Source organism: Lampris incognitus, chromosome 2 (genome assembly GCF_029633865.1).
Source record: "Lampris incognitus isolate fLamInc1 chromosome 2, fLamInc1.hap2, whole genome shotgun sequence".
Classification (NCBI taxonomy): Eukaryota; Metazoa; Chordata; class Actinopteri; order Lampriformes; family Lampridae; genus Lampris; species Lampris incognitus.
The window spans coordinates 19,709,548-19,730,600 of NC_079212.1; the positions used below are offsets into that span (position 1 = coordinate 19,709,548).

The 21,053-nt window shown below is 43.1% G+C and overlaps 1 protein-coding gene across 1 annotated transcript; it reads left to right on the forward strand.

Moving 5' to 3' along the window:
- Positions 1-1,823: 1,823 nt before the first annotated feature.
- zgc:66479 (uncharacterized protein LOC327541 homolog) lies at positions 1,824-11,234 on the forward strand. Its single transcript, XM_056298885.1, has 5 exons — positions 1,824-2,102; positions 4,495-4,979; positions 6,417-6,474; positions 8,682-9,258; positions 10,874-11,234. Coding segments are annotated over exons 1-5 (1,401 nt in total). The 3' UTR covers positions 10,876-11,234.
- The last annotated feature ends 9,819 nt before the right edge of the window (positions 11,235-21,053 follow it).

Below are 21,053 nucleotides of genomic sequence, written 5' to 3' on the forward strand. Positions count from 1 at the left end.
AATTGTCCCTTGGTGTGACTGTGTGAATGTGCGCGTGTGTGTGTGTGTGTGTGTGTGTGTGTGTGTGTGTCGGCCCTGTGTGATGGTCTGGCGGCCTGTCCAGGGCGTCTCCTCGCCTGCCGCCCAATGACTGCTGGGATAGGCTCCAGCATCCCAGCGACCCCGAGAGCAGGATAAGCGGTTCGGATAATGGATGGGATGGATGGCTCAGACAGAGCATTTTTTTGCAGGTTGCAAACTGCGTCTTTTTTTTTCCTTTTTTTTTTAGGCAACTACCGAATCACCTCTCCTTAGCCTAAGCGTTATTTTACTGTGAAGTAAACTCACAGATCTGTACTTTTTCGCTAGCTACGTCGTTAACTTTGTATTCTAACGCATTCAGAGCATGGTAACTACAGTTAGAGTCATGAAGCTGTGGGTATCCAGCAACAGCCACCACTACCTCGTCCTCCATGTTGTCTCCACTTGTTGTCGTCGCCAGCACAGGAGGCCCGCCTCTCAATTCATCCGATTGGAGAATGGAAAAAATGACGTCAACGCTGTTCCGCTCTGAGTTGAACTCGATATTAAAGGCGTTCCTGCGAAAATGCGAAACACGTAGCGCGGAAAAACGCGAGGCGCTCAGCAGCGCAAAAGTAATGAACAAAAAGATTCACTCTCATTGAAAACAACGACAAAATGCCACCCCGGGCAGCTAAAAAGCGCTTTGTCTGATCTGGGTCTTACGGATGCAAAAATGTCTGACGTAAAGTTCTGATGCAATTTCAAAACACCACATATCAGATTTCATACTCGATTTCTTCATTATTTTTATCATTTCTCCATCCATCCATTTTCTGAACCGCTTCTCCTGCTCTCGGGGTCACGGGGATGCTGGAGCCTATCCCAGCTGTCATTGGGCAGCAGGCAGGGAGACACCCTGGACAGGCCGCCAGGCCAGTTCAGTGACTTGTATAATTCAATAATAACCTACGTGGCATTCCATTTTCCATAGCTTTATCTCAAGATAAAAAATGATTACAATGGCTGGGACTTCTCAGTTGGGGGGGGGGGGGGCAGTGGGGTGGCCAGTAGTTTTAGCATGGTAGCTACCCCTTGACCACCCCTTGGGGGCGCCATTGTTTCCCTGTCACATCTTATTTGAGGCGACTTGGTTTTTCAAATGGAGGAACACAATGGGTTTTTGAACAGTGAACCATAACCGCCATCTTGTGGCTACCGTGTGTTACTACAAAATGAAATCAGATCAGGCAATACGTATGTCCACATCTATATATTTATAGTGTTCTAATTGCTCTACTTTAGATGACATGACATAATGTTTCTTGTGTTTACAAAATGGAAATAAAATGCCGGAAATACATAGACAATTCAAATTACATGCAAATCTTGATGCCATAAAATGCTGGTAATCACCCTGAAATGACATGACTTGAATTCCCCAAGCACGCTCCCTCCGCTGAGGTAAGAATAGAAAATCACGCTGGGCTGTACGTGTAATGTGTCCATTAGATGACAGCGCACATGGTGGCAGAGATTCGGCCATTCACGTGTGTCCACACCTCCTTCTTCTCCTCCTATGAGCCAACCCCCTTTCATCCAGAACTCCTGCTTGTCGCTACTTTAATGCATGCACGGGGACTGATTGCAGATCCTCTGCTGCTGCATCAATTAAACCACAGAGACTAGAGGCGTCAAAAATAATAACAATTTAAAAACTGCATTTACCTTAACTGGGTTTTTTTTCTACCAGCCGGTCTCCTTTTTGTTGCTGTGATATCACCCCTGTTTTGTCGGAACATTGTGTTCTCTGGGCAAAAAAAATGACAGCCAAGCATCGGAAAGGGAAAAGCAGCAACCACAGACACGAAGATAACTTCTTAAAGCATGACTCGCCGGAGGCTGAGGTTCCCAGAGGAGGAAGTCATTATACTCTATTGTTCATTTTATTTCTGATGGTTGTCATCGGGGGCGTCACCGCCGCGTGGTTCTGTTTCCAGCAGCACCAAACTATCAGCTACCTCGCAGAAAGCGTTATGGGCATGCAGGGCAAGATTATGAAGCTGCAGTCTTCTCTGGAGGAAATCCGACAATCACAGAAGGTAAGAGGAATTTCATAATTTAGTCCTCTCATAGACTTTACTATCCCATCTCGAAAAACAAATGACCTAAACCAGAAAGGGGGGAGGGGGGGGGTTGGTCCTCATCCATATTGCCATGAGGTCAAAAATCATCCCTGAACCCTTTCATGAAATGGGAAATAACTTATCCTCATGTCAAGAGTTCATGTTTTAAGATGCAAGTTGGGAGGAAACTGGAGAATGACTGGCCTCTCAAATTTCAAGATGCCTCCTGGGGGGTGGGGGTGGGGGTGGGAGAAAAAAAGAGATGCTATTTTAGACATCTTGACAAGGTGAAGCTGCAGCACACAGCTGCTGACATTTGTAATAAGGATTATTCTTGACCTACAACCGCTGACATGCTGCACCCAGATTTTCAGACCTATATAAAACAAACCATTTTTTAATGTCAACGTGTTTAAATGTTTTCTTTTGAATGTGTCACTTGTGCAGCTTCCTCCAGCATCAAGTTGTTGCAAAAAAAACAAAAAAAACAACAACATACAAACCAGAAGTGTGCCAAGGCTAAATTTAGTTTGCAATTTTGATACTGAACACCAGTTGAAAGTTTGTTTTCAAGTCTGCAGAAGGCCTGTGTGGGGGAAAAAAAGCATCAAAGATGGACGAACACACTGACATTTACAACAGTAGGCAGATTTGAAATTCCACACCTTTAAAGACATCATAAATTAATCCTAAAGACTAACCTAGTTTTATTATTATCTGTTCAATATATGGCCATGACACAAAGTTGTAATCTGATCCGGTTGAGCATCAATTATAAGTGTGTGGATGCATTATCAGGAAGACCCTTTTTCATAAACGTGTGTGCAGGAATTGCCTCTTTGTGCCTCAACCATTCAGTAAAATGTCCCACTATGGAGGGATTGCTTTACCATTTGGTGCATTGCCCTCTTTGATTTCAGCAGACAACTTTGTCTTGTCCCCTCCGGATCTGAATTATCTCATCTACATATCTTCCTGATCTCCAACTTATAAACCCTTTTCTCTTTCTGTTTCTCACACAAAAGTGTCTTCCTTGTCATCTTTTCCTTTAGTCTTTACTCCAGTCTATTCTGATAGAATTTATATGCGCATGTGGAATAAAGCTTCTCTTCCCGGTGGGACGACACTGGAAACAGACAACTATGCTTCACTTATTCCCCGACACTTGATTTCAGTCTGTCGGTGCAGCAGTGTTACACCACCTAAAACGGAAGGAAATAATCAGTTGGAGTGCTGATGAGTAATGTGCAGCGCTATCTAAAGCCGAGTTTCATCATTATAGCAGATAGAGCCTGTTCTCAGAGATTAGATTAAAACTAGAGATTATCGCAGATAAAGCTGAACGTGTCCTCGGTGCTCTGTGACTTGTGTTATATGTTGTAAGAACCACCTACAATAGACTCATGATGCTGAGTTAAGGTGTCCACAAGGACTGGACAACATGTCGTTTCAGGACTGATATGTGAGGCAAATTGGGCCCATCAGTCATGCTAGGCTAAAACTCTTATTGCTCGGTAGAAATTGAAAGCTAGCTAGTTCCGCTTTTTTATGACTACTCTTGAAGAAAAATATTCTAATGCATCTGAAAAATAATATAACTATGTCTGATTTAATGACGGCCTTATTTCTCCTCTAAACTCACCCTAATCAGTGTTAAATTCTTTGAAAGTGAAAAGCGGCACAAATCTGTAGAAATGATGCGACTGATTTTTATTATTAGATATTCCAATATATTAGCACTGAAACGATTAGTCAATTAATCGATGAGTTAGTCGGCAGAACATTAATTTAATATAATTTTGGTCATCGATTAATTCGTTTGTAGACACTTACCAAGAAAAATTACAAACTTTGGCTGGTTACAGCTTCATAAAGATTTGCTTGCCTTTCACGAATCCATACCATAATAAAATGAATAGTTTAAAGTTTTTTTTGGGGGGGGGGGTTGTTTGTTTTTTGTTTTTCGGCTAATGGTCAGAGTCAGTAAACAGTTGGAAGAAATCACTTTGAGCTCTTGGAACTTGCAATGGACGTTTGTCCTTATTTTTTACATTTTATAGACTAAATGATTAATCCATTAATCTATCCATTGAAATAATAATAGATAGATTAATTGATAATGAAAATAGTCATCAGTTGCAGCCCTACGATACATATTGCAATATGTATACGTATATTGGCCTGGCGGCCTGTCCAGGGTGTCTCCTCGCCTGCCGCCCAATGACTGCTGGGATAGGCTCCAGCGTCCCTGAGAGCAGGATAAGCGGTTTGGATAATGGATGGATGGATGGATTTTTTTTTCTCAGTATTGTTCCTCCCTAGTGTCTACCCTCATTCATAACTCCACCTCTATGTTCCACTACTGCAGCCTTTTCCAGAGGGTCTGCAGAATCGCCTGGACAACCTAGAAGAGTCCTATGCACTAGCCCAGAAACAGGTGGGCATAGCCTTGGCCACCGCCGAACAGCTCAAGACGACCGACCTACCTTCCCAGGTGCTTTCCCTCCACACCGAAATGAAATCCCGTCTGGCGGAGGTGCAGCAAGACACCGTGTCTATGGAGCAGCTGAGCCAGCTGCAGGCCATGCTGCAGGACAAGACTGAGGAGTTTGAGAGCACAGGGCGGCAGCTGGAGGGCCTGGCAGCGCTGAACATCGAGCTGTCCATGAAAGTTGAGACCTTGACAGAGAATCTGGGACAAGCGGAGTCCAAGCTGGAGGACAAGGCTGAACTACTGGCGACATTGAGCGCCACCTTGGATGATCAGGCCGCTGAGCTTTCAGGGTTCAAGGAACAGCTGGCCACATACGGAGAACAGCTGGAGACCAGTACACTGGAGATGGCTACTGTCAGGTAAATTCTAAAGGGTTGTGGGGGGGAAAAGAAGCAGCTTTTGGTGCTGTGGAAAAATAGCTGTCCTCCTCTGACCCATGGCTTTTTGTTGACATTGTCAAAGCCCCGTTGTCTGCCACTGCCTGTGTGTGTTGGTGTGTGTTTTCTGTCAAGGCTAGCGTTAGTGGGCGCCATGTTCATAGTGTAAAATTGCCCAGATCTATGTAAACATTCTGTCGTATCGGCAATTTCTGCAGCTGAGTGGTTTAGCCAATATTCCCTCCTGTAATGACAACGCTAAAACAACACTCTTTGAAGCACAGCTTATGTAAACGACATGAAAAATATGGTTCACAGGACATCCTTGCCAATGTGTCAAATTCAAAGAGAGCAAAGTGATGAGGCCCTATGTCCCTTTCAACAGATTTCAGCAATGAATGTGTGGGATTTCATACAGCTGTTCAATAAATGATGGCTAATCATACAGGATGGTATATCAACGCTGAACATTGAATTTAGCAAAAGTGGAAAAAAATAGAAATGCCTCCTGCAGTCTAAGAAAGTCAAAGTTATTGGAAAGATTTTTGAAAATGAAAAATAGAAGTACAAAAGAAACTGGATCCCAAAATTGCTGATACAAGTAATTGTGATTGATAATCGCAATCACAATATCAAGCAAGTCATTTTTTTGTTGTTTGTTTTGGCTTTTTCCCCTTTTTTCACCCCAGTTGTATCTAGCCAATTACCCCACTCTTCTGAGCTGTCCCGGTCGCTGCTCCACCCCTTCTGCCGATCCGGGGAGGGCTGCAGACTACCACATGCTTCCTCTGATATATGTGCAGTTGCTAGCTGCTTTTTTTCACCTGACAGTGAGGAGTTTCACCAGGGGGACGTAGCGTGTGGGCGGATCACGCTATTCCCCCCAGTTCCCCCTACCCCCGAACAGGCACCTTGACCGACCAGAGGAGATGCTAGTGCAGTGACCAGGACACATACCACATCCGGCTTCCCACCCGCAGACACAGCCAATTGTGTCTGTAGGGATGCTCGACCAAGCCGGAGGTAACGCAGGGATTTGAACCAGCGATCCCCATGTTCGTAGGCAACGGAATAGACTTTTATGCTACCCGGACGGCCCGCAAATCATTGTTTACCTTATTTCAGTCATACCCGTATAGTCCTAGGGCAGTGGTGCCAAACAAAGTTCCATGGAGAGTCATGTCTATGTAGGTTTTCTCTCCCATCCAACACTACACCAACTGATTTCACTGATCAGTCCTCTGCTGTCTGGTTGGAGATGTGTTGATCAGTGAACTCCTCAGCCTGTGTAGTGTTGGGTTGGAATGAAAACCTGCATACATATGGCTTTCCATGTTTGGACACCAACCACCACTGCCCTTGAGTTTTCACTTCAAAGGATGTCTCACTTCTCTTGCATCTCTCTATGTTACCTTTCAGAAAGCTGTTGGAGACTGAGCTGGTCCAGCAGGCCAATATGGAGGAGCATCTCAGCAGGGTATGTTTACAGGACCAGAACACAGTAACCTATCAGCAGAATTCAGTACAGTAGGTTTAGTTAGAAAACAGCATTCACCGACCCTTCTCAAGTTCCCCGTGTCCTGCAGATCTTCTTTGTAACCCTGAATAAGTAGGCCTGTCTGTACTTACTCCACCAATCAGCAGTTGGTTATGTCAGATTTGGTCCACCAAACATAATTAAGTGTGATAATATGATTGATTAAGTACAAGCAGGTCTACCTATTCAGGGTCACGGAGAATAGTAGGACAGAGGCTCCTTGAGGACTGACTGGGTTGGGAAACACTGGCCTAGAGGCTCAACATAGCCTGGGTATCTGTGCCATAGCAGGATTGCACCAAATCAAATAATGGCAACCATCTCCATCTGGTCTCATTAACTTCAGTTCCAAGGGGTGAGGTTTGTAATAAATGGCCAGTATGCATACAAAATGGGTAGAATCAAAGCAAGACATTATTCTTCCGAAGACCGAACAATTATATTGAACAAATAAGGGAACTACAAAAGTATTATGATAGTGATAGTGAAAAGAATACTGTTGCTGCCAAGGACTGCTTGAGGAAGATTTGCCAGTATTGTAGATGTGGAGTAAATGGGCTATATAGCTGCCCCCATCTTTAAGATAAAGGGAGGACCTGTTTTCGCCAAGTCACATTAGCAATTTTAAGCTCTTGAATCATAGAAAAGTAGGCCATTTCCTCTGTGGAGGATCTGTCTCTGATATAACAGATCATCAGGGAAAGGCAATGGGGTCTGATGGTCTTAACTCACTCTTGCCCTGCCAAGAGCCCATCTTGTAATAATCTGCACTGAGATCCCTTTGGTTCTTAAGAAATGGTACCTTAGATTTTTTTTGGATCTGATAACCTAAACACTATGTCAGAACAGATTAAGTGTGCAGTCTACGGTAGCATGGCAGTGTACCCTGCAAAAAATGAACTGCAGTCATGAGAAAGAAAACACTGCGAAATCCAAAGTGGGCTTGCTAAGCTTGCTTCATAATGATGTGAGAAAATAACATCTCACAAAAGGTCACCAACATAAGACTACTGTTTGGTTCACCTGATAAATTGCCTTTCAAATTTGGTGTGTTGTATCAAATTATATGCATCATAACGTTGACCAAAACACTACCGGCAGTCTTTGGAGGGTTACTTTTAAAATGTATTCCGCTAGATTACAGAATACATGTCATGAAATGTAATTTGTAACGTATTCTGTTAGATTACTCAATGTGAGTAACGTATTCTAAATACTTTGGATTACTTTAATATTTTCTGACATTTTGTGTAACAGTATATGTAGCATTCACACAATACTGCTTACTTGAGTAGACTATTCTGTTTATTCTTTTGTATCAACTGGCTGAATGCATTTGAGTCACCTTAAATATATATCAACAAAGGCTAGAAAAGTATGTAAACACAAAAGATCTATGATTTTTGTACCTGGTAAAAAAAAAAGAAAAGAAAGAAAGAAGAGAACTTTTCCATGTCCTTTTCTTTATTTCCATAGCTGTTAGAATGAAAAACCTTAAGACAAAGATGAAAATATAGCATACTGTTTTACTGAATTTACTGTTGAACTAACATTTAGGCATCACTTTCACTGCATTTTGTGTCGCAATCCTCTTAAAATAAGAATGGCACCAAAGGAAAAAAAATTAAGTAATCCATTAATTTCAAGAATGTAACTGTATTCTGAATACCATACATTTAAATTGTAATGTATTTGAATACAGTTACTCATATTTTGTATTCTAAATATGTAACGCTGTTCCATGTATTCCGTTACTCCCCAACACTGACTACCGGCGATGAAAACCGTTGAAGGGCACACACTTTATTATCTCCTTACTATTTTCATTCAGTCAGTCTCTCCACTGGGACTCATAGTGAGATTTTATCCCATTAACTTAAGGAGGCTAATTGGCTGGCATGGATTCTCTGTGGGATATATAGATCTTAAAAAAAACAAAAAACAAAAAAGAACAACAATCATCTAGAAATCATGCTGAAGTGTATGTCCTTGTTCTGCATTCACACAGTTTCTCTAGCCCAGTTTATTGAACTGTCAGGAGAAAGTAGACCAAAACATTGTTGGCCATATACATTTGAGCTCCTGTGTACGCATGTATACATGTGTGTATTTGTTGCTAATTTAATTGCCTTGCTATCTTATCATAGCCTGGTGGGGACACTCAACCTTTTCCTCAGACTGAGGAAGACATAAAGGAAGAGGAAGAAGAGGTTGCTGCCGTAGAGGAGGATGAGGAGAAAGTGGCTGTCATGGATGCAATTACTTTGGAGCAGGAGGACTCTGTGACAAATGAAGGGTCTGCTCCTGCAGAGGAGGTTGGGCATGGGGCTGTAGTGGTGGAAGAGGAAATGGACCAGGTGATGGAGGAGCAGTCAGAGCAGGAGGATCTGGCAGTACCGCCACGGAAGGAAGCAGCGGGCGAGAAATGGCAGGCAGAGGAAGTTGTTGAAGTCAAGGAAGGTGAGGATGAGACACCTGGTGGAGAGGAAATGACGGATGAGCTCCCTGCAGAGGAGGACATGGACAAAGGAGGAGAGGCAGTAGAGGAGTCACCGCTTGAGGAAGATGACCACAAAGTAGTGGAAGAAGAGGTGTCTGAAAAGGAGGAAGAACTTATTGAAGAGGAGAGTAATGGTAAAGAGGAGTTGAAAGTATCTGAAGAAGAGGAAGAGCAGAATGAGGAGTATGAAGAAGAAGAAGAATATCAATCATTTTATGAGGAATGTAAGTCAGATACTATGTACTGAGAAGTTTTAGTATTTGGTGGATTAATTTATATTACTGAATGTATTTATGCATATATATATATATATATATATATAACGATCACGAATGAGTAGACTCACTAGCCGGTTGGCTAACTGCTCAGAGCCTTTAGTCGACTGGTTAACGTAGTTGCCCATGGTATGGGAGACCCAGGTTCGCGGCAGTTCCCCCCCCCCCCCCCCGTATTCACTACATTGGTGTCAGAAGTGGGATGGTGAGACCGTGAGGCCATCAGAAGTGCATGCGCCCAGAGGCGTGAGGGAGCTGATATGCTGAAGTGCGGGGATGCGCTTACCGAAGGAGTGGGGTAGTGTAACAATCATGAATGAGTAGACTCACTAGCTGGTTGGCTAATGGGTCGGACCCTTTAGTCAACCAGCATTCCCACTTCTGACACCAATGTAGCAAATTCAGGGGGCAGCTGGAAACCGCTGAAGCCAGGACGCGAACCCTGGTCTCCCGCACCACAGGCAACTACGTTAACCAGTCGACTAAAGAGTCCGACCCATTAGCCAACCGGCTAGCAAGTCTACTCATTCATGATCATTATTAAAAAAAAAATATATATATATATATGTGCGTGTGTGTGCGCGTGTGTGTATGTGCATTTAAATATTCATTTGTTTATTCATTAAAAGTACAGTTAACAATCACAAATGCACTCATAATGTCTGATGTGTTGTGCATGTGTATATAGCCGAAGCTAATTTCCAACATTAGTCCATTGAGGGGCTTTAATAGTTCATGTAATTGATCAAATTACATTGTTCCAATTAAAAATCAGCACATGTAAAATGGCATTGAATAAAACAGATCATTGCAATTGAAATAATGACAGTAGCAGTAATAACGAGGAGGAGGCTAATACTAACAATTAGGGCACATGAATACAGATTTGGCCTAAATTCAGCCTAGCTTTAATTACTTTTAGAGAAAACATTACCATCTGAAGTTGGGATTTCCAACTTGGGCAGCACGGTGGCGCAGTGGTTAACGCGGTCGCCTCAGAGCAAGAAGGTCCTGGGTTCGAGCCCCGGGGTAGTCCAACCTTGGGGGTCGTCACAGGTCATCCTCTGTGTGTAGTTCGCATGTTCTCCCTGTGTCTGTATGGGTTTCCTCCAGGTGCTCCGGTTTCCTCCAACAGTCCAAAGACATATAGGCCAGGTGAATCGGCCATACTAAATTGTCCCTAGGTGTGAATGGTTGTGTGTGTGTGTGTGTGTGTGTGTGTGTGTGTGTGTGTGTGTGTGTGTGTGTGTGTGTGTGTGTGTGTGTGTGTGGGGTGTGGGGGGCCTGTGGCGGCCTCGCAGCCTGTCCAGGGTGTCTCTCCGCCTGCCACCCAATGACTGCTGAGATAGGATCTAGCATCCTGTGACCCTGAGAGCAGGATAAGCAGTTTGGATAATGGATGGATTTCCACCTTGAATTGAAAATGCACTTTGACCAAAAGAAATCCTGCAGTATCTGACAAGGCAGTCTCCTAATAATAATACTATGCCCCCCCCCATGTCTGCCCTTTAATGTGCTCATAAGATATTCCTCCTCATATTTTCCATTTTTGCATGTTTTACAGAGTGCTGTTTTGCAGAAGTCCCAGTCTTCTCCACCTGCCAAACTCACAGAGGAGAATGGACACTTGCAGTCGGTGACATGACGAATATGAAGGCAACGTTGATGCAGACGTCTCCGAGCATCATGCATTTTATGATCTCTCTCTGACAAAAAAAGACCCAGTCACAAGTATTCAGTCAGAGTCGAAACTTTGTATGAGTGGGGGAGCTGTCACGCTGAGCAATAAGAAATTCAGGGTTTCCTGCCAATACCAACCTCAAGAGCCTTAATCTATTCTGAGAATACAGCTAGCTGTCTTTCTGCAGTGTTTTCCACACGTCAAAAAAAAAAAACCCATCACTATTGTTGCTGGTTTTTTTTTTTTTTTTTTTTTTAGTTCTGCAAAGCTCAAATGAAGCTTTTAGTTCAAATTCAGTCTTTACTGGAAAGCCAGAAGCCAACGAGTAGATGAGTACGTTTTAATGCACCAGAAGCCATATGGCTAAATACCCTTTTTGCTGAGATGTTTCCTCTTGTTACTGCTTGAAATGTGTGTTACGATGTTATTTTGAAGGATAGAGACATGCAGATTACCTCTCCTGTGTCCCACACGTTTACATGGATATGAAGAATCCACTAGAAACCTAGCATATATGAAGGAATGGGGTGAAAAATGTTGTAGAAATATGTAGCACTGTAGTTTTGTGGCCTTTTATACTCCTTTTCTTTTTAACTCATGTTTGTAATAGATTTTGGCTTGAATACCTGTTAAAACACTAGAGGCGTGAATTATATACTAGTTTTTATACAGTTTGGCTAATTGTATTGATTGCACTTTTTTAACTGATTTAAGATTCCAGCCAGACAGAAGACGCCTGCAGTATTTTAAGACGTATCTTCACCTAAGACCCTTCACTTCTCCAAAATGCACTGTTACTGCCAAAGCATTGGTGACTTGCAATACGTCTCACATGTTCATTTTTAAAATAAAACATGATTCTTCAGTTTTTTGTAAACTCAATTCTGTGTTTTAAGATTTTGTTTTCTATTTTTTTAAATCACATTGAAAACAATATTGCATTGACTAAATGCACCCATAGGGTGCACATTTACCCTTTAGGTCTCTATGGGATAATTTCTCACCTTCCGTATTTCTTTGACAGGTGATTAATCTCAACAAAGTTATAAAAAGGGAAGTTTTTGATGGGCTTTAATTAAATGCTTTTTTTCCTTTTTAACATAAAGGGAAGTTGGACATAAACCCATTGTGGCCTGTAGCCTCAGGTAAAGGTCAAACTGCGATGCGTGGTGGTTTGATGGAAATGAGAAATGTGAGTGAATTCCCTCGGGGACAGAAATGAAAAGGTCAGTCGAGGTGTGTCTGTAGCTTGTAAGCTAAATTGCAGGAAGGTAAAGAAAAACAAGGGGGGGTGTCTGGGTAGCGTAGCGGTCTATTCCATTGCCTACCAACGAGGGGATCGGCGGTTTGAATCCCCGTGTTACCTCCGGCTTGGTCGGGCGTCCCTACAGACACAACTGGCCGTGTCTGTGGGTGGGAAGCCGGATGTGGGTATGTGTCCTGGTCGCTGCACTAGCGCCTCCTCTGGTTTGTTGGGGCGCCTGTTCGGGGGGAGGGGGAACTGGGGGGAATAGCGTGATCCACCCACATGCCACGTCCCCCTGGTGAAACTCCTCACTGTCAGGTGAAAAGAAGCGGCTGGCGACTCCACATGTATCGGAGGAGGCATATGGTAGTCTGCAGCCCTCTTTGGATCGGCAGAGGGGGTGGCGCAGTGACCGGGACGGCTTGGAAGAGTAGGGTAATTGGCCGGACACAATTGTGGAGAAAAAAAGGGGGGGGGGTCGAAAAAAAAAAAGAGGATCTTCCCTGGCATTGGTACAACTTAGTCTGCCCCGGGTAACCAACAATGATAACATTTAAGAGTCGAAGGATAATTCTCTCTGTGATAGAAGGGTTGGAATGCAAATATGCTGTTAGAGAGGTATTGGTATTTTGGTGTATTATGCTGTTTAGGTTGTAGATACGTTTCTTTTTAAAGTTGTGCATGTTTCAAAACACTGACATCTCTCCAGTGCCACCTGCTGTTCGCTGAGTAAATTTTCCACAAAAACACCCATACTCTGTGCGCGCGCACGTGTGGACAATCAACTAGACTGTTTCTGAGTGGTTTCTTCTGAAAATAAAAGTTGGGGTCTCCACCTGACATCTGGACTGAAGAAACCAACCAGATGATGGGCGAAATTTTTTCAAACCCCACAATAGCAGCCCAATAAAGAATATTTATTTATTTATCCCCCCCTTTTTTTTCTCTCTCTCCAATTACACTTGGCCAATTACCCCACTCTTCCGAGCCACCCCGGTTGCTGCACCACCCCTACCACATGCCTCCTCTGATACATGTGGAGTCACCAGCCACTTCTTTTCACCTGACAGTGAGGAGTTTTGCCAGGGGGATGTAGCATGTGGGGGGGATCACGCTATCCCCCCCGAATAGCTGCCCCGACCAACCAGATGAGGCACTAGTGCAGCGACCAGGACATATAACCACATCCGGCTTCCCACCCGCGGACACAGCCAATTGTGTCTGTAGGCCCGGCCAAGCCAGAGTTAATACGGGAATTCGAACCGGCGATCCCCATGTTGGTAGGGAACAGAATAGACCGCTACGCTACCCGGATGCCCAGTAAAGACTATTTCATTTCTTCTTTGTGACGCATGCAGATTGTAGAGCAAAGGGCCGGTCCCTACTATTAGAATATGACCAAGGTCATGTTTCCCTATGGCGACACTACATTGGCATCACTTTGGCTACATCCACATTATAAGGCTCATTTCTCAAATTCTGTTTTTTTTTTCAGGCTGAATTTGATTTTTTTGCCTTGGCTGTTCACATTCATGTTAGTAAGCAACCCATATAAGACAGACCTCTGACCTCTAAGGACCTGCATGCACACATTTACGATAACAAGGAGCATGGTATTTGTAGGCCAGTCCATCGTGGATATCAACGAAATAGCAGTGAAGACAATATATGAAAGTGGTCCAAATCTGATTTGAAAATATATTTTTTTTAAAAAGTGCTCCCATTGCACAGCAAACAAATCTTCTGTGTCACATGTAAATTAAAGAATAGGTTTTGGGACACTTCCATGGTGTGAACGTGGCCAAGGCGGCATTTGCTCACATATTTTACTTAGTCACTGACTACAACATTTGTGACTACATAGTCTGTTTCCGTTACTGTTGCCATTGTTACAAGTGTTGACACAGTAATGTGTTGGCTGCCCAAATACTGTGCTAAAAGAATGTATTTTGGGACTGCCGGTATCAGATCTTGGTAGATTGAATTTCCTGTCTCAATTGACCATTCTGTGCATCATCTTTACAGCGGAAGTCTCTCTCACTCTCTCCCCCAGTGTGTGTGTGTGTGTGTGTGTGTGTGTGTGTGTGTGTGTGTGTGTGTGTGTGTGTCTCTCTCTCTCTCTCTTTCTCTCTGTGACTCACACACACACACACACACACACACACACACACTGAGCTATCTCGTCCAGCCTCTCCCATCATCACCGCTGCAGTCTCACACTGCCTCAGTCTTTGGCCTTCCACAAAGGGACCATGCACGCCTATTTTCCAAGGTAAGTAACAGGGCCTCATTCATCCGATTCATCTATCTATATCCTTGTTTTAGCCGCCAGTCCATCAAGACGCTGTAGCTGATATCACTGGTTAGCTGCCAAGGTGGTGTGGACTCTTTTGAATTTTGTATAGAAATGATGTGAGCTTGAATTAATGGTGCCAATTTAGAGACTGAAGACAAGGTTTACGCTTTTTTGTATGGATGCCAGAGTATTTCTTACAGTGTTTGGAGACGCTTGTTTTTCATGGGAAAATTATGATGTTCTTGAAGTGTGGATAGATAATGCTGAAAATGTTTGTTTTCCCTTTGTTGCAATGTTGCATCAGTGGAGCTGTGGATTGTACGGCTGTTCGTTTGAACAATTTTACTTTATCATTTGCAATATCATTTTTACTGTAAACAGTAACAGAGAATGTATCACAAGCTTTTGACATGATGCAGTATTGCATTATTGTGTGTTGCTGACCACCCCGCCGGCTCTCTGTTGGACTGCAGGGTGACTCCATAAGAGGTGGATCAATACACAGTAAAAGCAGAGGAAGGGAGGGAGGCTCGGGGGTAAATCATTAGCCTCTCCCCCAGATGCTTACTCAGCACTCCACAGTGTGTCTATGGAGCCACTGGCAGAAATCAGGCCTCAGACTTTAAGGTCATGGATTTCCTTCCTTCCTACCTGGTTGATCCTAGTTTATACAGTAAAGCATTACTTTGGATTCAATTTTACACCGTTCAGCACCATTGAATCCACATTTAAGCCAACAGGTTAGGTAATACCTCTGTTTTTTAATTACTCTTGTTATTTTGATTTTCACAACAGCGATGCATTTTGTTGGGGTATGGCTAGAGTTGTAGTAATTGAGTCTGGACCCAGTCTCAAGTCCGCAATTAGGACTTGGTCTTGTTCCCGACTTGACAGCGTAATGACTCGGATTTGTCTTGGTCGGACGGTGTGGACGTGTGATAATATTCTGGTTGAGTACAAAACTTTGATTTACTTTTTATTTAATTTTTCAATCGAAGAGCAAACTTCCCCTGAAGAAATCAGTGCATTTTCTGATTTTCTGACCCAGCTATGTGGCATCTGACCTTCCGTTCTCCTCCTGGGTGATTCACATTTATGAAACTGACTGTAAATCTGCCATAGGATTACTGGAACTGCTACGATGCTTCAGCTTCACACAACATATCAACTTCCCCATCCACACCCTGGTCTCATTATACATCACCTCTAGACAAAGACAAATACACTTTATTTGGTATTGTACATACATACAATTAAATTCCTCTCTGGATTTAACCCATCCTATACTAGGAGCACTGGGCAACTGCTGTGTGGCACCTGGGGACCAGCTCCAGTTCTTCTTGCCATGCCTTGGTCAGGGGCACAAACAGGACTATTAACTCTAACATGCATGTCTTTTTCTTTTTTTCTTTTCTTTTTTTTTTTTTTTGATGGTGGGAGAAAACTGGAGCACCCAGAGGAAACCCACGCAGACACGAGGAAAACATGCAAACTCCACACAGAAAGGACCTGGGACAACCTGGGGTTTGAACCCAGGACCTTCTTGCTGTGAGGCACTGGTGCTAACCACTGGACCACCGTGCCGCCCTGTCCAGCCTTAACCTCAATATCTCTGACCACCTGGCAGTCACCATGGAAATTGACATCCCTATCCCCATCCCAAAAGTCAAATGCATAATATCCTTCAGAAATCTCAAATCTATCTCCCCCTTAGCTCTTTCTGCCTCTCTTCCAAGTAAAATACCTCCCTTCCTTCCCCCACTGTCTCCCCGACCTTGTCAGTTATTATAATGACTCACTCTCCTCCTGTCTTGATCAGATGGTCCCCACAAAAACCAAAACAGTCTCATTCACACACTCAGCTCCCTGGTATACTCCTTAATTCCATCAAATGGAGCCTCCTTCCTCAGGCTGTGAGGTTCCTCAACAGCTTGAACACTTCGACCTTCCACAAAATGACTTTTCGACCATCTTTCTCACTGTCTGTGTAAGGTGTGCTTGTGATGCTTAGGTCTTTTTGCTTTTAATGCACTTTTTGTTTTTAATATTTATTGTGTGTATTTGTTTTTATGGGATACTGTGGTCCTTGTGAAACATAATTTAATTCCTTTGTATGTATGAGATATGCATATGAGGCAATGGCAATAAAAGTAGTCTAAGTCTAAGTCTAAATGAAATCCCATAAGCGCCAGCTCAAAAGACGCAGCAAAAAAAAAAAAAATTGGTTTAATAGTGCATCTCCAAGCCTACACAAACTAGCTTCAACAATACAAAGACGCTCTCATCACAGCCTGGTCCACCTACTACTCATACCTCATACACTCTGGCTCCGCCAACCCCAAGACTCTCTTTTCCACAAGTTAACAAGTGCAACTCTTTCCTTTCACTTTTTCCAATCAAAAATTGACACTATCTACAGCAACCTGACCACCTCCCCTGCCCTCTCCACCCATATTCCCCCCCACCCCAATTTACCACTCGGCCTTTGTCAAAGTTCTTCTCTGTGTCCCCAATGGAGCTGTCTAAATTTATGGTAGAAATGAGAAGCTCCACTTGTGTTGTGGATCCCATCCAATCTTGTTAAGGACTGTCTCTCGCCTATCTTCACACATCACATAAATCATTAAATTCCCCTTCAGCTCTGGTTCAGTCCCCCATACACATGAACTGGCTGCTGTCACCCCCACCCTCAAAAAAATGGGACTCAACCCTGATATCACGAGCAATTTCCAGCCTATCACCAGTCTCCCCTTTCTGCCAAAAATACTGGAACATGTCACCTCACAACTCAAAGCTCACCTCACCCCCAACGACGTGTTTGAACCATTTCAATCTGGTTTCCGCTCACAGCACAGCTCAGAAACAGCCTTCCTTAAAGTCACTAATGGGCTCCTCCTCTCCGCAGAATCTGGCCACCTCAGCGCTCTCATCCTCTTTGACCTCACTGCAGCTTTTGGTACCATCAACCACACCATTCTTTTCTCCTGCCTTGAATCCTCCCTTAACGTCACCGATTCTGCCCTCTCCTGGCTTACATGTACATATATCTCACAAACAGACAACAGTTCATTAGCATCAACAACTGCACTGCCTTCACTGCTCCTCTGTTCCAAGGTGTCCCCCAGGGTTCAGTGCTTGGTCCTCTCCTGTTCATTCTTTACATACTCCCCATAACTAACATCATATGTCATCATGGTCTCCCCTTCCACTGTTATGCCAATGACGTCCAGCTCTACATCTCCACTAAATCTATCACCACTAGAACTTACTCCAGTCTGACCAGCTGCCTCACTGAAATCAAATCATGGATGTAAACCAACTTCCTCAAACTAAATTGTGATAAATCTGACATGATCATCACTGAGCCTAAATCCCTTACCAAAACCTCTCACAACCTCTACCTTACCATCAATAACTCCTCTCTGACCCCCTCCCCACACATCCGCAACCTTGGAATATTTTTCGACAGCAACCTCTCCTTTGAACACCACGTTAATCAAAACACCAGAATGGGCTTTTTCCACCTAAAAAAACATAGCTGTTCTCTGCCCATCACTCTCCTTCTCTGCTGCCAAAACTTTGATCCATGCCTTCATCACATTCAAAATTGACTACTACAACAGCATTCTTCACAGCTCAGCATCCAAAGTCATAAACAAACTCCAGTACATCCAGAACTCTGCTGCCCACCTATTCACCCACTCCCGCTCCCATGACCATATCACCCCTGTCCTCCAGAGCCTTCGCTAGCTCCCTGTCCCACAACAGATCCAATTCAAAGTCACTCACAAATCCCTCTATAAACAGGCCCCCTCCTACCTCACTGACTTGCTCAATTACCATAAACCTTTCTGCAGCCTTGTTTGTTTCTTTATTTACACATGAAAATTAAAAAAAGAAGGGTAACACTTTAGTATGGGGAACATAAAAAACTTAATTACTAGTGAATTAGTAATGATCAAGATGTCACTTTAGTATGGGGAACATATTCTAAGTAACAAAAACTTAATTTACAGTAATTTAACACTATTAACACTTGTAGTTTCATGTTTTGTTATGTAAGAACAGACCATATTCATTAAGTGTTAGTAAGGGAGAATAACTCTTCTTGTGGTACTACCACCTTATAAAGTCCATACTAAGCAAAGCATATTGATATGGTACTACTAATAAGCAATCATTCTGAGGTTATAGAGGGAAAACTCATAGTTAATGGCTTACTGGTTGTATAATAAGGCCATGCGGAATAAGGCATTAATGAGTACGTAATAATGACCAATTAAGAGCCAATATGTTGCTAATGTGCATGCTAATAAGCACCTAATTAATGGTGACTACGTTCCCCATACTAAAGTGTTACCAAAATATAATATATAACTGGAAAGAGAATGTGAAGGAGATTTGCCTAAAAACCCTCAAGGGGCATTATGGGATATTCATGCCAGCTTAGCGTCCACTGTTTGCATACTAGTTATTTCTCTGGATGTAGTATGACATCCGGGTATTTCTCGCATACTATTTGATGCATACTATGGTTTTGGACATACTAAAATACTCACATACTATTTCGGAGTACTAAATAGTATACTGGTATGTGATTTCGGATGCAGCCTTGGTCCTAAGATCAGCCCAACCCTGGTAGATGGTTTCTCACCTTTAAATGGCAGTAAACTCTCAAAAATGATATAGGGTTTTGTTGCTCTTTAAGCAGGTATAAATGATGGATGGATGCATGGATAGAATATATAGTATATAACAATTACTAATATACAAATAATTATAAATGTATACAGAACTGATATAAAACTAAAATATAGTTGCAGTTTGCAATTACTGTATGCATTACATAAAGTATATATTGAAGTTTGTTCTAAAATACAAATTATCACTTTCTGTGCTTCCATGAGCAATTTTGCACTATGAGCTTCCATAGACATTTATGTGACTTTGTCCACCTTCTTTATTTTTTATTTTTTCCACCATCCCAGGTTTTACCTGACGCCGGTGAGGGATGAAGAAGCCGAGTCTCAGAGGAAGGCCAGGTCTCGGCAGGCTAGACAGACCCGCAGGTCCACGCAGGTCAGTGACGCTTCACCTACTCTGGTTTGGGCTTTATGGGATTCATTTCGGTCCTGGACAGCTCTGGCTGACTTGTGGTTTGTGTGTATTACCTGCAGGGTGTTACTCTCACAGACCTGAGAGAGGCGCAGAAGACCCACGACCTACATTCTCAAGACACACAGACAGAGGAGAGAGGTAAACTGGGTTATCAGTCACATCTGAGGATGGATCTGATGGAGGACGCAGGAGTTAAGACTGACCTGACCGAGTCCACGGCATCAGAAGAGCTTAGTCAAGAATGGAGCACTATGGATGAGGTTGGCATGACGAGGGTCTACTCAGTATTGTATTGACACAAGGACAGACAGACCGTCCCTCTTTATTGTCCCTCTTGAGGAAATGTGTCGCCTAACCCTGTACATTGAAATACAAGTTTGCCATCTTACATATTTACATATACATACATCCATATACTCACACATTAATACACAGGTACTAATACTACATACATACATTGCCACAACATAGAGGTCAACTTGTGAACTTGCCTGTGGGTGCTCATTTAAAAAGATGGATATACAGCAAAAGTGTATATAGCTTGTAGTATTTCCTATTTTCCCATTTTCTCCCTGACAAAGTAGCTTAACTACTGTCATGAAAATAAAGAGGGGATTTTTATGTATTGACAACCCTACCTCACACCAAGGACCGACTTGTGCAATGTTTTTTTCTTCTTCTTTTTTTGATATGATATGAAAACATCTAATATTGTTTTGAACATAAATGATATACACTCACTGGCCACTTTATTAGGTACACCTTGCTAGTACCGGGTTGGACCCCCTTTTGCCTTCAGAACTGCCTTAATCCTTCGTGGCATAGATTCAACAAGGTACTTGAAACATTCCTCAGAGAGTTTGGTCCATATTGACATGATAGCATCACGCAGTTGCCGCAGATTTGTCGGCTGCACATCCATGATGTGAATCTCCCGGTCCACCACATCCCAAAGGTGCTCTATTGGATTGAGATCTGGTGACTGTGGAGGCCATTTGAGTACAGTGAACTCATTGTCATGTTCAAGAAACCAGTCTGAGATGATTCGAGCTTTATGACATGGTGCGTTATCCTGCTGGAAGTAGCCATCAGAAGATGGGAACACTGTGGTTATAAAGGGATGGATATGGTCAGCAACAATACTCAGGTAGGCTGTGGCGTTGACACGATGCTCAATTGGTACTAAGGGGCCCAAAGTGTGCCAAGAAAATATCCCCGACACCATTACACCACCCCCACCAGCCTGAACCGTTGATACAAGGCAGGATGGATCCATGCTTTCATGTTGTTGACGCCAAATTCTGACCCTACCATCCGAATGTCGCAGCAGAAATCGAGACTCATCAGACCAGGCAACGTTTTTCCAGTCTTCTATTGTCCAATTTTGGTGAGCCTGTGCGAAT